This window comes from Chelon labrosus (genome assembly GCF_963514085.1).
Source record: "Chelon labrosus genome assembly, chromosome: 8".
Taxonomy (NCBI): Eukaryota; Metazoa; Chordata; class Actinopteri; order Mugiliformes; family Mugilidae; genus Chelon; species Chelon labrosus.
Genome location: NC_140358.1, coordinates 15,944,955 through 15,959,230, shown reverse-complemented (window position 1 = coordinate 15,959,230; position 14,276 = coordinate 15,944,955). Strand labels below are relative to the sequence as shown.

General features: G+C 39.5%; 1 protein-coding gene across 2 annotated transcripts; it reads right to left on the bottom strand.

Moving 5' to 3' along the window:
- Positions 1 to 867: 867 nt before the first annotated feature.
- On the bottom strand, positions 868 to 14,119 carry kif3a (kinesin family member 3A). 2 transcript variants are annotated; one of them, XM_084549753.1, is made up of 18 exons: positions 13,863 to 14,119; positions 13,100 to 13,373; positions 12,828 to 12,972; positions 12,301 to 12,385; positions 12,074 to 12,179; positions 11,707 to 11,846; positions 11,387 to 11,584; positions 10,012 to 10,186; positions 9,818 to 9,916; positions 9,084 to 9,161; positions 6,440 to 6,596; positions 6,152 to 6,332; positions 5,100 to 5,210; positions 4,697 to 4,822; positions 4,085 to 4,138; positions 3,913 to 3,981; positions 3,676 to 3,806; positions 868 to 2,769 (listed from the first exon to the last, which is right to left on the bottom strand). In XM_084549753.1, the coding sequence occupies exons 1-18, from the start codon at positions 13,866 to 13,868 to the stop codon at positions 2,721 to 2,723; spliced, it is 2,184 nt and encodes a 727-aa protein (XP_084405879.1). In that variant the 5' UTR covers positions 13,869 to 14,119; the 3' UTR covers positions 868 to 2,720. The 2 variants fall into 2 exon arrangements, with proteins under 2 accessions (XP_084405879.1, XP_084405878.1); XM_084549752.1 differs by lacking the exon at positions 9,084 to 9,161 and having other exon boundaries at positions 13,863 to 14,118.
- Positions 14,120 to 14,276: the final 157 nt, after the last annotated feature.

Sequence of the window (14,276 nt, the reverse complement as noted above, 5' to 3'; positions counted from 1 at the left end):
AACAGCCAGCAGTTATATTTTAGTTCAGCTACTTTGTGAGCTATTACTATAATGTAATCCCAAGCATGATATTTCATTCATTTTATCTGAAATAATCAGAGCTTAGTTCTCTAAGAACAAGTGGTGTTCAGCTGTAACAGCTGTTTGGTGGCCTTCTTAGCCAGAGTTAAACTGAAGCTGACAGGAGTTTTCTTCTTCTTCTTCCTGTCGCTCACATTTTCCTCTTCCTAATGTGTGGGTTAAGTTAAAAATCAAGTTAAAAATTTCCCTGTATGCCTACACAGCACGGTCAGTTTGGCAAGTCATACAGGAAAGGCACAGGTGTTCCAACAATAACATTAATACAACTTATCATTATTAATGCAGCTAGCTGACTCGCTGTCACACACTCCACACTTTCGCGCTTTTCAGCTTTTGGTGTGAAAAAGACAATAAGGAAATCAGTATCACTGGTGGGCTAAAAAAAATACACATCAGATATTAATACAAGGTAATGACCTGCAATTCTTGGTGGCAACCGTGCAGATAAGCAGTAGACGAATAATTTCTTAGTAACAGATCACATTTGATAAGTTTTTCTGACGTGTCTGTGCTGCGGTCACACTATCACTCTAATGCCACTATAAGTAGCAACAGTAGTAAGACTGTGCAGGGAGCTCAACTTTTCTGCTCAGCCTGACAGGGCTGGCTCAGAATGCCTTCCAGAGACATGAAAAACGTACATGTTCAGTATCTGATGCTACTGATGATCGTGATGGTCTACGCAGTATCACTAGGAGATGATGAAGATAGAATCCTTCTGGAGGGGATTCGACGGGAAGCCAAAAACTGGACTTGCAAACTGGTAAGAAATCTACGACAACTACAACTGCATGTTATTGAATGCGTTTTATGATATACTGACATTTTCTCTTATCATTTAAGAAGCCTGATCAGAATATAAGTGTGAAAATGATAACAGAAGACACCAGTAAATGTCCGGTACGTTGGAAATCTTTTATATTTATCGAGATTACAGTGGTTTAAGACATCTGTTACTGTGATGGACACGATTACTAACAGTGACTTTGACCTTACAGAAGAATTTCTTCTGCTTGGCGGAGGCGGTTCTGAATGAAACAAGCATAAAGCATCCAGATCTTTTTAATAACTCGACAACACTCTCTCGCAACCTGCGTCAGTACAACAAGGTAAAGAGAAGTTCATGCATTTCAGCAAATTCTTTGTACGCTCAAACCAAAATGTCAAACAGTGAATCCAAATGGCATATCCTCTAATTTAATACGATCTGTAATGTTAAATGGGGCTTATGCAAATTTTGTTGTGTTTGGCTACATTTTTTGTGATCTTAAGATGTACATTTTAAATTTAAATTTTTTTTTGCACAGCCAGTTTGACATGATATAGTGGAAAAGCACAAGTGTTGACGTAGTTTTTTTTAATTTTTAATTTTTTTTTTTTATTACGCAGAAAAAGAATGTCACGTGTCACCTGAAAACGAATGGCTATTATTGTCTACAAGCATTTCTGAAGGAAATCCAAGTTTGTGTAAATTACACCTTGGACCCCCCTCACAGAAGACCAAGAACAAGATCTAATACACACCAGTTACGTATTGTGTAACGTCATATTTATTTTCTTACACACTGTTTCTGTAGGTTTTGTACTCACACATGAATAAACTATATGACTGTTTCCATCACAGACTTTTTTTTTCTCCTTTATCAACAATGCATCCTCATCATTACAAGTAATGCAAATTACTTTGTGGGTTTTGAAACGCAGTTAAAAAATGTCACTGATTCAATAATGAACCACAAATTGAGAACAAGAAGAATGTGAGATAAAACATGTAAAATAATTTAATAAATAAAATCAGAAGCTATGGTGGATGTAAACATATGACATACATTACAATACAAAATAAAAGGGAGTTTCCCTCCACTACATCACATTTCCACAAAAACCTCATACTAGTGCATTATACTAAGGTATACTGTACTGCATGGGTTTTCTCAATATAACACAAAGTGTCCTGATGACTTACTCGAGTTAGCAAATGGCACTAGCGTAAGCTGGCATGCATGCCATTATGCATCTGACCTAAAGGAAAGCGTTTAAAGCACTTTTTAATTACATTTTTTAATTCACTATATTTTAACCTCCGTTTTCGACTTGATTTCTTGCATTCCTTAGAAAGAGTCACTAAGGCCTTTGCTTGTTTTAAGAGGAGAATCATTTGGTGTAATTTTAGTGAAAATGTACCCTCATTTAGCGTTTAACACAACAGAAGCCACAAGTTACATAAACTCAGAAAACTTTGGAATATGGTAGTGTTTTATAATTTGTCGGTCATGCCTCCAATTCTATTTTCAACATCCTGACAAATTTGCAGTTTCTTCCATTGTTGGTCATTGCCAAAATATTGCAAAGCTGTCCGTGAAATATTCGAATGGTAGACTTTTACCTTAGAGCTAGCGTTTAATACAAACTGCTCCTGCCAAATGTGAAATGTTTAACGCAACATTAAAATATTAGACAACCTGAAAACAGTCTTACACTACAGTACATATAACAGGTCCTCTTAGCCTAGAGGTCTTAATCCTATCACAGGTGCAGCTTCTTTACATTTAAGACCTTACCAGCTATACAGTGAATGCAGATTACTGACTTCTTTAAGGTAACATGAAAGTTGCAATGTCTGTTTCACGTCGCTGTCATCACTGCAGAAGGGATTCGATCACAGCGTCTGGCTTTGAAGATCTTTTCCTGTGTGGAGATGAACACATGATAAATGTTATCAACTATTTCACAGAGTTTTCAGCCTTCTCGTTTCTCAGAAAAACTGAATATCACGATAACGGCAAACGGCATGCTATTGCTTACAAATCAGAAGGTTATCGTGCGCTAATTATACACTTGCAGCCACACATTTGAGTCTTCAAGCATGAGTGTTTTCATGTAGTCTATCTCGGCCACAAATTAAAAAAATGTTTTTTAATAAACAAGTCGAAGACGACCATAGATAAACATTTTTACTAGTAATTATAGTCTCACATAAATTGCTTAGAAGATTTGGAATCATAATTACACTTTTCACAAGTACCACAAGTACCGCATTCACACTGAAGAAAATCAGATAGTGCTGAAATATGAAGGAAAAAAAAAACATAAAGGAAATGCAACAAATTTTGCAAATTTAAATCTGACTGTCGGCTCAAACACCCTCAGGTAGTAAAGCACTGCTGACGTTCAAAAGGCACCTTCAGAACGCAACCGCAATCCTTACTCTAGCTTTAGTCTAATGTAAAGAAAAAAAGTGGTCTATGAAAGTGGGTAGTTACAAGATTGGCCCCTGTGATAACGGCAACGGAGGTAACGCTGAAATTCCACTGAAATCAGCCATCTCTCACCTCGCTACAGAAATTGGCTTAAGCGTAATTTTAACATCAGACCACTTACTGGATTCCTCACCACTAAATGATCTGTATAGATAAGGGGGGGACATGATGAGAACCTTGTAAGATACCACAGTTAACTGTGTGTTGCAAATGTATTAAAATGACACATGATGCAGATAGGGCCAAAGACTGCTAAAAGGACTGGTGTTTCAGAAACCCTTGACAGGACATGGAGCTTCATGCTGCCTGTCATCTGCACAGGAGATATTTTTACCTTCGCCCAGTCTTGGGTCGGCCACTTTTGCTACTTTTAGAGGTTCTGGGCCTCTCCAGTTTCATCAGTGACTGCCGCATGCTCTCCTCTGTGTAGGCTAAATACACATGGGACAGATCCACCTCAAATGGCTGCAAAAAAAAAACAAAAAAACAGAGAGAGGTCACAATCACACTGCCGATGAAGGAAAAGAGATAAATGTCTAGAACGTGGAGTCAAACATGTTCTTTGGCTCACATCTTTTTCTTTCTTGTCTGGAGCAGGGGTCTGTTTTCTCATATTGTTGCCGGTGTAAGCCACACATTTCTGAAAGGCGTAAGAAGACAAAGGACCTCTTAATTCAGAGTTGTATGTTTTAAATGGTATTAATCACACCAGTGTGTGGCGCAGCTATTCGAAGTGAGCTCACCAGCTGCCATTCTCCAATGTCTTCGTTCCAGTGCACGTAATTCTCTATCATCTCCTACAAGGACAAAGAGTTCAATGAGGCTCCCTACCACAAATACTAACACAACAACATAACACTATATGAATGATATAATACGTCATTTAACTTATACGGATTGTCAGCGAATCAAATGTATTAGCTGCTTTTCTGTGCTGGGGAGATGACATAGTTGTTAAAATAGTATAGGATAGTGTCGCTGGTTGCTGGTAATATAAACAAAGATTAACAGTTTCAAACAAAAAATAAATAAAAATCACTCAATGGCCAAGGTGTTTTCTATCTATGCCTGGATCAATAATGGCTGAAATAAAAGGCAATGAAATCTTGACAAGGAAATGATTGTGTTTGAATGTGAAAAGTTACTTGGTCCCAGCAGTGACTGATGCTCTTACTGGCGAGGACAGATCAGTGTACTCAACATTCAGGAAGTGGTTTTTCTTTTCAGTCGGTTACTGCTAAGACAAATCAGCTGTTGCCGACTTATGGTAATTCCATGAGTAACTTTAAACACTTAAGTATATAAATAAATCTCAGACCAGACATATAATCAAATGTGTCTGTTACAGGACAGACCTGGTATTCCTGAGGAATAAAGTTGTCTATGATGAGCATCTGGAGCCGGAGTTCTCGGCTCAGCTGGCGGATGTTCTCCAGGAGACCTTCGATCTCTCTGTGATGCTCTTGCTGCAGATCTGCCATCTAAACAACCACAACAAGCAGACTGGATCAATTACTGTCTTTCCATGATCACCAACTAAAGGTGGACTGAGTTTAAATAATCTTTAAATAGTTTAAAGTTTTAAATAGATATTTTATTAAATTCTGTCAGTATATTATGTATACAATAAAGAAATAAAGTGATGTGTGTATTACTCAGTCTATGTAGAGTTTAATATCTTGATTTGGGAATATTGTCCCACTCGGCTTTGCAAAAAAGTTCATTCAAAAACGTCCAGTCATTCTTTTTGACACTTACTTCTGATTTGGCAGCCATGAGCATGGTCCATACTTTCTTCAGCTTCTTGGTCTTTCCTTGGGCTTCTTCTTGCAGGCTAGTGTACTTCTCTTCTATGTCCAGACGTTCTTGCTGTTTTGACAGGGAAAACACTTAATAATGATGCAGAAGCAAGCACTTATATATAAAACGTACACTGAAAAATACCGTAAGCAAAAATGGCTTAAACTTTTATTTCACGTAACTGTTTTCACCTCATCTCTCGAAATGAAACGTCACCTTTCTATTGAATATATACGCATAAAGAAAGTGAGAGATTGACTATGAGCTTCTAACCATATTTCCAACCACAATGATGCAGATACTTCAGTTCAGATTGAAGATTGCATAACAGATGTATCGGTTATGCAACCATATCACCGGCTTTTGAAAATTATACTTTGTCACATTGTTTATTCATTTGTGCACTATAGCAATCTCTGCCAAGAAATCAGCATTAAGTATTTATTACATGAAGATTGGCAGATACACTGCCTGGCCACAAAAAAAAGTCGCCACCAAAAAAAAAAAAAAGGTCACACACTCTAATATTCTGTTGCACCGCCTTTAACTTTGATTACAGCATGCATTTGCTGTGGCATTGTTCCGATAAGCTTCTGCAAAGACAAAAGATTTATTTCAATCCAGTGTTGCATTCATTTTTCACCAAGATCTTGTATTGATGATGGGAGAGTCTGACCACTGCACAAAACCTTCTTCAACACATCCCAAAGATTCTCAATGGGGTTAAGGTCTGGACTCTGTGGTGGTGAGAAGCTACTCTTTGCATCAGTTGGGGTTAAATAACTTGTTGCCAGCAGAAAGATAATCGCCCATGCAGTAATTATCCAATAGGAGGCTCCAGACTTTTTTTTTTTGGCCAGGCAGTGTATTATGTGGTTAATTTAATTATTTTACCTTCACACAACAGAACAAATGAATAGTATAAGGACTCATCAGCTGACTGACTTTGTGATGCACAATGTAATTGGATTGTGAGAAAATATGGCATTGTGTGCATCCAGTTATCTTACCTCTTTCTCCTCCAACTCTCTGCGCAGCTGCTCTGCTCTCCTGCGACGTTCTTCAAGTTCATTGTTGGATTCCTGCAAGAGCTTCTCCTGCTCCTCAGCCTTGGCCAGGAGGTCGACTCCACCCACAATCACCTTCTTCTCTAAGGCCGACAATTTCTCCAGCAGGAGGTGATGCTCCTGCCTGAGGAGAGGTATGTCAGTTATGAAATGAGTGGATTCTATATGTGATTCATGAATGTCATGTGCTACCAAGTGTTAACCTGATATGTTTCATTGTCATGAACTCACTGAGCTTTAAGAAGGTCCTTCTCCCTCTTTTCCAGCTCTGCTCTCGCCTTGTTCCTCTCCTCCTCCTCCATGTCCAGCTTGGCCTCCAAAGCCTTTCTTTCCTCTTCAATCTTTGCCTGCATTTCCACCATCTTATCTGCGGAAACCTTCTTCCTTCCTGAACAGAGACACACAAGATACTACACTATCAGTGACAGGTTGTTTATATTTATCTTCTCATACCAAGTATTTGTCACTGTATATGTATATACTCATTTATATACAGATTAAGATACAGGTATAGGTTTTAATCAGCATTAGTATTATTTAAACTGTGCAGTTTGGTGCAGTTTCATGTATTTAAAAGAACAACAGTTGGTCTTCTGAAGAAATGTTAGTCCTTCCCAGTGAAATCCAGCTGCACAAAGTCTTGACACAGTAATGCACAGTATTAAATAATTATTGTTAGCGTAAGCAAATTTTCAAATGAAGAGAAACTATATTAAACGGGGATTGTTACATAATAAATCATATCATAGTGGTTACAAAAGTGTGGAACGTGAGTGGCAACTAAACATGGACAGACAAAATGGCTGCCAGCAAATAATCAATCGTCTGTTATCCAGTTAGTCAGAGTTAGTGAACAGCGGCCATTTTGCTCATTTATGTGAGTAGAGACACCGGTGCTACAGGATAGTAGGACCATATAGATTCTTACACCAACCTCTCTCCTCTTGAATAAAGAGGCGTATAGCAAGTCAGACAGGCATCATTTGCACCAGGAGGAGGAGAGACAGAAAGAGCAACACATCATTACAGAGTGATCTCAAAAGTCTTATGACTCTACAGAGTGGAACACCAAATATGGGGTAAGAAGCGGGAAGAAGATGGAGCAAAAAAAAAGTAAGACAACTTTCAGTAATAAAAACGAAATGACAGTCAGACTTAAAAACAAAAAGAAATCACTCAACATAATGAAACATGACCTAGATGATTAGCATCTTTAGATTAAGGAAACATGACCTGGATGACTAGCATCTGCAGGTTAGGGGTGCAATATCACACAACAAAGTTTGTCAAGGGTTCAAGCTGAAACTGAGAATATGATTTTCTCATGCAGAAACAGTCTAGGACGTCTTGACCGTGTTTATTTATGTAATGCAACAGTATTTCAAATAGTGTCAATACTTCAGAGGGGTTAGGTCAAATTACATTTAGGGATCTATCCTGAAAAAAATAAAACTTATCACCTATGGCACACCAGTAACATTTTCATGTAAATTCAAACCATGTTTGGGACATGAAAAGTGTGGCGGGGGTCTGTGCTGGGAGTCGACACAAGGATAGCGTAAAGCCCATTTCACACATGTACTGTAAAATTCACTCTAACACAATGTAACACAGTTAAACGATGAAGACACGCCTCCTTCTACACCAGCTACACAATCTGAAATAAAATACACAGATCTGGGACAACATTACGACACGTGAAGTCAATAAACACTGACCATCTTGTAACAATACAATGTTTTGCTGGGAAAATTTTGAGCAAGGCATTCATTATCACCCAGCAACACCAGACCACACACCCCCACCCGATAGCAATGACACTCATTGATGTCAGCAGCCATCCCCAGCAGGAAGCAGCCTGACACAGATACACACACAAAAAGGTGTAGGTTGTTTAGGAACAACTCAAAAAACATAAAAAAAAAAAAAAAAAAGCACAAGGTGTTGACCTGGCCTTCAAATTCACTAGAACAAAAAACATTGATGAAAACCTTCAAATGGCTGTTCTGCACACCCCTGAGTTTTAAGTTATATTTAAACTGTTGTGCCTTTTTTTTAATCTCATGCTCTCTAAGCATGTTCAAGGTTAAGGCTAAGCAACCACTTTACAAAGGAAATACTACTAATGACTCATGTGATAGACAAGACTTCAAAGCATTAGGAAGTCCCCCTCAGAAATCCACCTATATGAATGGCACACTAAATGACAAGTCACTGCTTCTTGTGGTTGCATTCATTTGTGAGTTCACATCCTGCCTGTCCAGACTGTATGACATGTGTGAAGAAGATTTTCAGAGGAATTTAATAAAAAGTTTTTACAGGACACTGGGACGTCACAGCTTCTGGATATCAAACGGTATTATTTTATCCTAATAGACAATTACTTGAAACTGTGACATAATTAGCATCTGAACTCTTGAGTGACAAGTGCCAACATGTTGTGACCTTTGATCACCAAATTTATATAATTTCATCCTTAGCTCTAAAAAAATTCCATCACAGCCGTGTTGACGAGAAAGAGAACAGACAACTGCATTAAGGACTATAGACTATAGTCTTTAATGCAGTGGCACAGGCTTGAAACCAGTCTGCAGCCTTTGCTGTGGGTTGTCCGCCCTCTCTTCCCCATGTTCTATCCCTCTCTACCACCTATCAAAATAAAGGCATCCAAAATCCCCAAATTACTGCTTTCATCAGACACGAAATCAGTCAACGCACTAACCGTTTTCTCCAGTTTAAACACAGAAATGCCTGGCGTGAATGGCAAACACACTGCCTTTGCTCATATTTAAAAATACATCAGTCGTTACATGTGTGAAAAGGGCTTAAATTGGTGGGCAGGTGGGTTGCTGAGCAGACTGCTGCTCCGACTCACTATTCTGAGGTTTGTCTTCAGTGGGTGGTGGCACCAAAGAGGTGCAGGCAAATTCTGAACTACTACTGCTGCTTTTATCTGGAAAAAGAAGAAGAAGAAAAAGCACCGTACCCAACAAAGCCCACAGTGTGATATGAAGTGTGAAATAAACAACGATGCAGATGCCTTTGACTTGCGGTTCATGGGTGTGCTTTATGTGGGTCAATTGAGGTAGCTGTGAATGCACACATATGCACAAAAGAGATCGAGATAGATAAATAAGTAGATCACTACATTTGCAAGTTTTAATTAACTAGGCCATTACTAAGGTACTAAAAGAATAATAACAATGGGCAAAATATAAAGAGATACCAGTTTACACAGAACAACCTCTCAGGAACACTACTGTTGGCATTGCAACACAGTGTGATGTTGCGTAATCACTAAGATTTTACATGTTTCATCCATATTTAAAAGTAGAAGGTGTGAATACCAGGGAAACTCCTAAATGAGTACAGTGTTATGTTTATGGATGCCTTCTTAATGAGAGTAGAGCTCAGCTGGTAAACCACCTTCAACTTGATCAATATCTAGGGAAGTGAATGCTGACTCGTAATTATCATGCTGATCATAACCTTGATAAAAACAAATTATATGTGTCAAACATTTACCAAAACCGCATGTTAAACTGCAATGCATTTGCAGCCACAGTGCACCCTTCACAGTGTCTTTGTTCATAAATCAAAAACACATACCTCTTCTTCTCCTACGACCTTCTCCTGCCTCCCCTACTTCGTCATCACCTTCATCCATCTCCTCTGATCCACTACCCTCTGAGCCAGAGATCTCTTCACCTACAATTGTACAAAGCAGCGTTTAAAAAAAGGCCTGTGGCAAAATGCATGGAATCCCAAAAGAATCCTTATTTTTTTAATGTTTGGTTTCTTACCTTCTTCCAATTTCTTCTTCAAATCCTCAATCTCTTTCTGAAACTGGCGCAGTAGGGCATCCTTAGGATCTTCATTGATTCTGGCTTTGTTTTTGATGTTCTTAGCCCTGTTAGCATAGCGTAATGTACTGATGGTCTCATCATAGTTGTAGTCTGCAGGGCCAATATTTGCACACTGGCGGGGAGACACAAAACCAAAAACTGTATACTGTCAAATGCCAACAATTAATATTGTAAAATGCCTAAGAAGTGTCAATTAAGGGTGTTTCCACACCTAAATTTGCTTGTTCACTTAAAATGATCCATTTACCAAGCTTGTGCTACACATTTGGGCCAAGGAAAAAGACAGTAAAACCGTGGTGCAGGTTATTTGTGGTAAGCAAATGGATCAACTGTATTACTTTGTGATAGTATATTTGTGATTTTAGCAGGTAAACAAGAGCTTAAACACTAATAAATCTGTCTGTTCTCCACTTGGGCCCTTCTGTGGAGAGTTTGTGTGCTCTCTCCTACAGCTCATAAGGTTAATCAGCAGTGTTGGGCACGTTACTTTTAAAAAGTAATTAGTTATAGTTATTAGTTACTTCTCCCAAAACGTAACTGAGTTAGTAACTGAATGACTCCACTATGAAAGTAACTAGTTACCAGGGAAAGTAACCATTGCGTTACTTTAAAAAAAAAAAAAAAGTTTAAATACGTCTAAGAATTAGATTTTTTTTCTGAGCGTACACTTCACGTGCACGTTCTTGCAACCTACACGTGAAGCAACTTTTCCTCTGAATGCTCCAAACTCGCCATTGCTGCAGGTTATCTCTGATCGCTTGTGTGATAGTGCTATGCGCGCGTTTGAGTGTAAATAACACCCACCCAACTGAACACTTCCCTGCCGCTGATTGACTTACCATGAAATCTTACCCTACCTTAGTCAATCATCATCACTTACGCGGCTGCCCACCCAGAGCGGGAAAAAAAACACCTTCGCAGCTCTTTTTGCCTGGCTGACAGCGCAAGTAATGCACCACATTTAACTGTCACTAACAGCGTTGTAATGGAGGAAATAGTAATTACTTAGATTACTCATTACGGAAAAAAATAACGCCGTTAATAACGCCGTTTATTTTAACGCCGTTATTCCCATCACTGTTAATCAGTGATTCTAAATTGTCCGTAGGTGTGAATGTGAGCGTGACTGGTTGCTTTCTGTGACATGTCCAGGGTGTACCCCGCCTCTTGCCTAATGAGACTCTCTCAAGGACAAGCAGTTACAGAGAATTAATCTGTATGTATCAGTGATGACACCAATCGTACCCATCGTTAACACGTGTTTGTCCACATCACATGAACCTGAGGACAGGTTTAAAAATGTCAACTATACCATCATCGTCTTGGAGTTTCCGCCAAGTGAATCTTGCAGCAGGCGGGTCAGTTTTGAGTTCCTGTAAGGAACATGTGTGCTCTTGCCATCTACCAGGGCAGAAATGACATTGCCCAGGGTGGAGAGGGAGAGATTGATCTTAGTTGCCTCCTTTAAACGCTGACCCGTGGCTCCAGTCTTGCCCTGCCTTTCTGAACCCTGCAGGCAGCAAGAGAGACAAATTAATCAGTTGTGGCGAGGCAGATCGTAACTGAGAAGCCATATATGCTAGTGACATCACCGTCATCTAGTTTTCAAGGTAGTTTATCTCGGATACGTACTGCCAGATCAACCAGATGCAGCTTCCCCATGCGCACATGCTGGTTTCCATCCACACCCTTCTCACTGCACTCAATGGTGATGGTGAAAATAGCATGAGAACGGGAGCTGTGTTCATTCATGTTTGTGGCACCAACAGAGCCTAAACAAAACAAAGTAACACTTGATCATGCAGAAAAACTGTGCGGGCATACTTAAAATATTTTAAATGAGCCATAAAAATAGTTTCTAATATCTCAGTCAGGATGCAAATTGCATAACCCTCTTTAGGGAACACTCATTTCTATTTATAGCGAGAAGGGAGTTCCTTATTTCAGAGGAAGAAACAACATCTATTTCCATCTTATTGCTGTCACTTGTTCTGCTTACGATTTTTGTGGCCCAGTGTCATAATCCTGTCCATATCGTCAGCGTTGTTCACGACGTACCCAGAAAGATCTTTGATGTACACACCTACGTCCGGTCTTTCTTTCACCTGTCATTAAAAAAAGTCATTAATCATGGAAAACAGCGCTCTTAAAAAAAAAAATGCAACATGACTGTAATGCCCTTTATGACAACTGTTCCAATTAGTCACTAAATGTAAATTCTTTTACCTCAAGCCTCTGCATCTGGTCTTTTCCCAACAAGTCACGCACTTCTTCATTGTAAATTTCCAGGTACGAAACACGAACTAAAAACCTGTGGAAGGCAAACGATTTTTTTAAAAATCGAGATAAATGCTAAAATGTAACGCTTCGTTCATATGGAGCCTTTTATTCTGAAAAAGGCATCATATAAGAAAGTCTCATCAGTGTAATACTCTATGTGAAGGAAAATCCATTTGCTTAACTTTTATAATCCATTTCACAAATAGAAATATGTCCTTTAAGTTACTTTTTCAAATAATTAGTGTTTTTAAATCTGCATATATTGCCACAGAGGCTCTCCACTACGACACGTCATTTACAAGTGTTTACTGATTAGAGTGCCCTTTTAAACAGACACTATTACTTGCAAATTGGTAAACAAAATGCTGTGTAAACACGGTCAATAGTACTACTCTAGCCCGTGATATTCACAACAATAGCAGCGCTCATGTCAGCAGGTCAGTGCGCAGCAAGTGACCCGAGACCTCTCTTACCTTGTGTCACCCTCTGCCTTGGCAATGTGACCAAAAATATGAGCAAAGGAATTTGGGATTATCCCTCTGAGCTCCGGCACTGCCCTCACGCCCTCCATGGTGAATGTTTTTCCCGTGCCAGTTTGCCCATATGCAAAAATTGTTCCTGAAACGGACAGTGAATAATAAAAGAAAGACAAAATCACAATCACCCGTGGAAATGACTAAACTGCCAGTGTTATGACTAAATTGAAATGATGATTTATTAGTAAGTATGGTCGCATTAAATGTACCATTGTATCCCTCTAACACTGAGTCCACGATGGGGCGGGCTGTGAGATTGTAGACGTCCAGCTGTTTACTCTCTTGGCCAAACACGGTGTCAAAGGTGAAGGTCTTAGGAGGCTCATGGGTAGTCTCCAGCTTGTTCACCGTTATGGTCCCTCGGATCTCGTCCACTACGACGGCCAGTTTGTGGCCCATCGCCTTCTCTTTCTGGTTGAGAGGACGACATCTCACCACAACCTTAACGTTATCGCTGACCTCAGGTTTGTCATGTTTATTGCTCTGGGAAAAAAAATTAAAAAAATGGACCGTAATAAGAGACCAGTGTTCCGCAGGGTATAGGTTTAATACAGTATGTAGACAGTGTTTCTATTCACTGTTATGTACCTAAAGGCAGAGTTGTCACGTTGTTAATAAAACCAAGCTAATAATGCAGCTAGCTTACGTTAAGCTAAGTGAGTGGGTTTAGGCGTTTTTAAAAGCTAGCTAACGTTTAGGTTAGCATTGGTGCTTTGAACGTTATCTTGGTTGCTAGGCAGGCAACCGCTGACGTTACTAACGTTACCAATAACTGGCAAGCGACACAAACGGATATCTAAATCGAGTAGGAAACTAAAACCCAACATTGGTTGCGGTCACAATTTCCTAGCATCCTACACCGACAAGAAATGGTAAGCTAACAATGCTAACCGGTTAGCATCACATCAGCAGAGGAAGGGAGGTACCCAATTCGCAAACACAACAAAAATGCCAATAGGGGTGGCGACTTACCGGCATAGCGAGACCGCAGAAAGGTAATTACAACGTATGTATAATGACAATGAAATGTTTCTAAGGCGTTGTTCATCTGACTACAGCCTGGCAGAAGTATTAAAATGCCAGCGGCGTGTCCATATCATCATCAGAGGCTCACATCCGATAGCTTGTTGTCAGGTCTGGGTCGGTGTGCGCATGCGTTGCAGTTGCAGACGGTGTGGGTCTTCAGTGTACTGGTTACCGCTGCGCTGGTTTAATAAATAGCACCATTGTGTTCGTGTATTTAATTGGAGGGGGTTTAATTCCTGGGCAGTGGAAGTACACATGATAGACATATGTGGATCAAGCTGTTAATGAGCCACAGGAAAAAAACAAAACAAATAAATAAATAATGTTTTCCATACTGTGTATGACGACAAATTTGCTGTT

Excerpts from the sequence above, each read along its gene's own strand:
- kif3a (XM_084549753.1), bottom strand. Across the intron at positions 4,139-4,696 it reads TTATTCCTCAGGAATACCAG|GAGATGATAGAGAATTACGT; the intron begins GTCTGTCCTGTA and ends TTGTCCTTGTAG. Across the intron at positions 3,807-3,912 it reads CAGACAAGAAAGAAAAAGAT|CCATTTGAGGTGGATCTGTC; the intron begins GTGAGCCAAAGA and ends TTTTTTTTGCAG.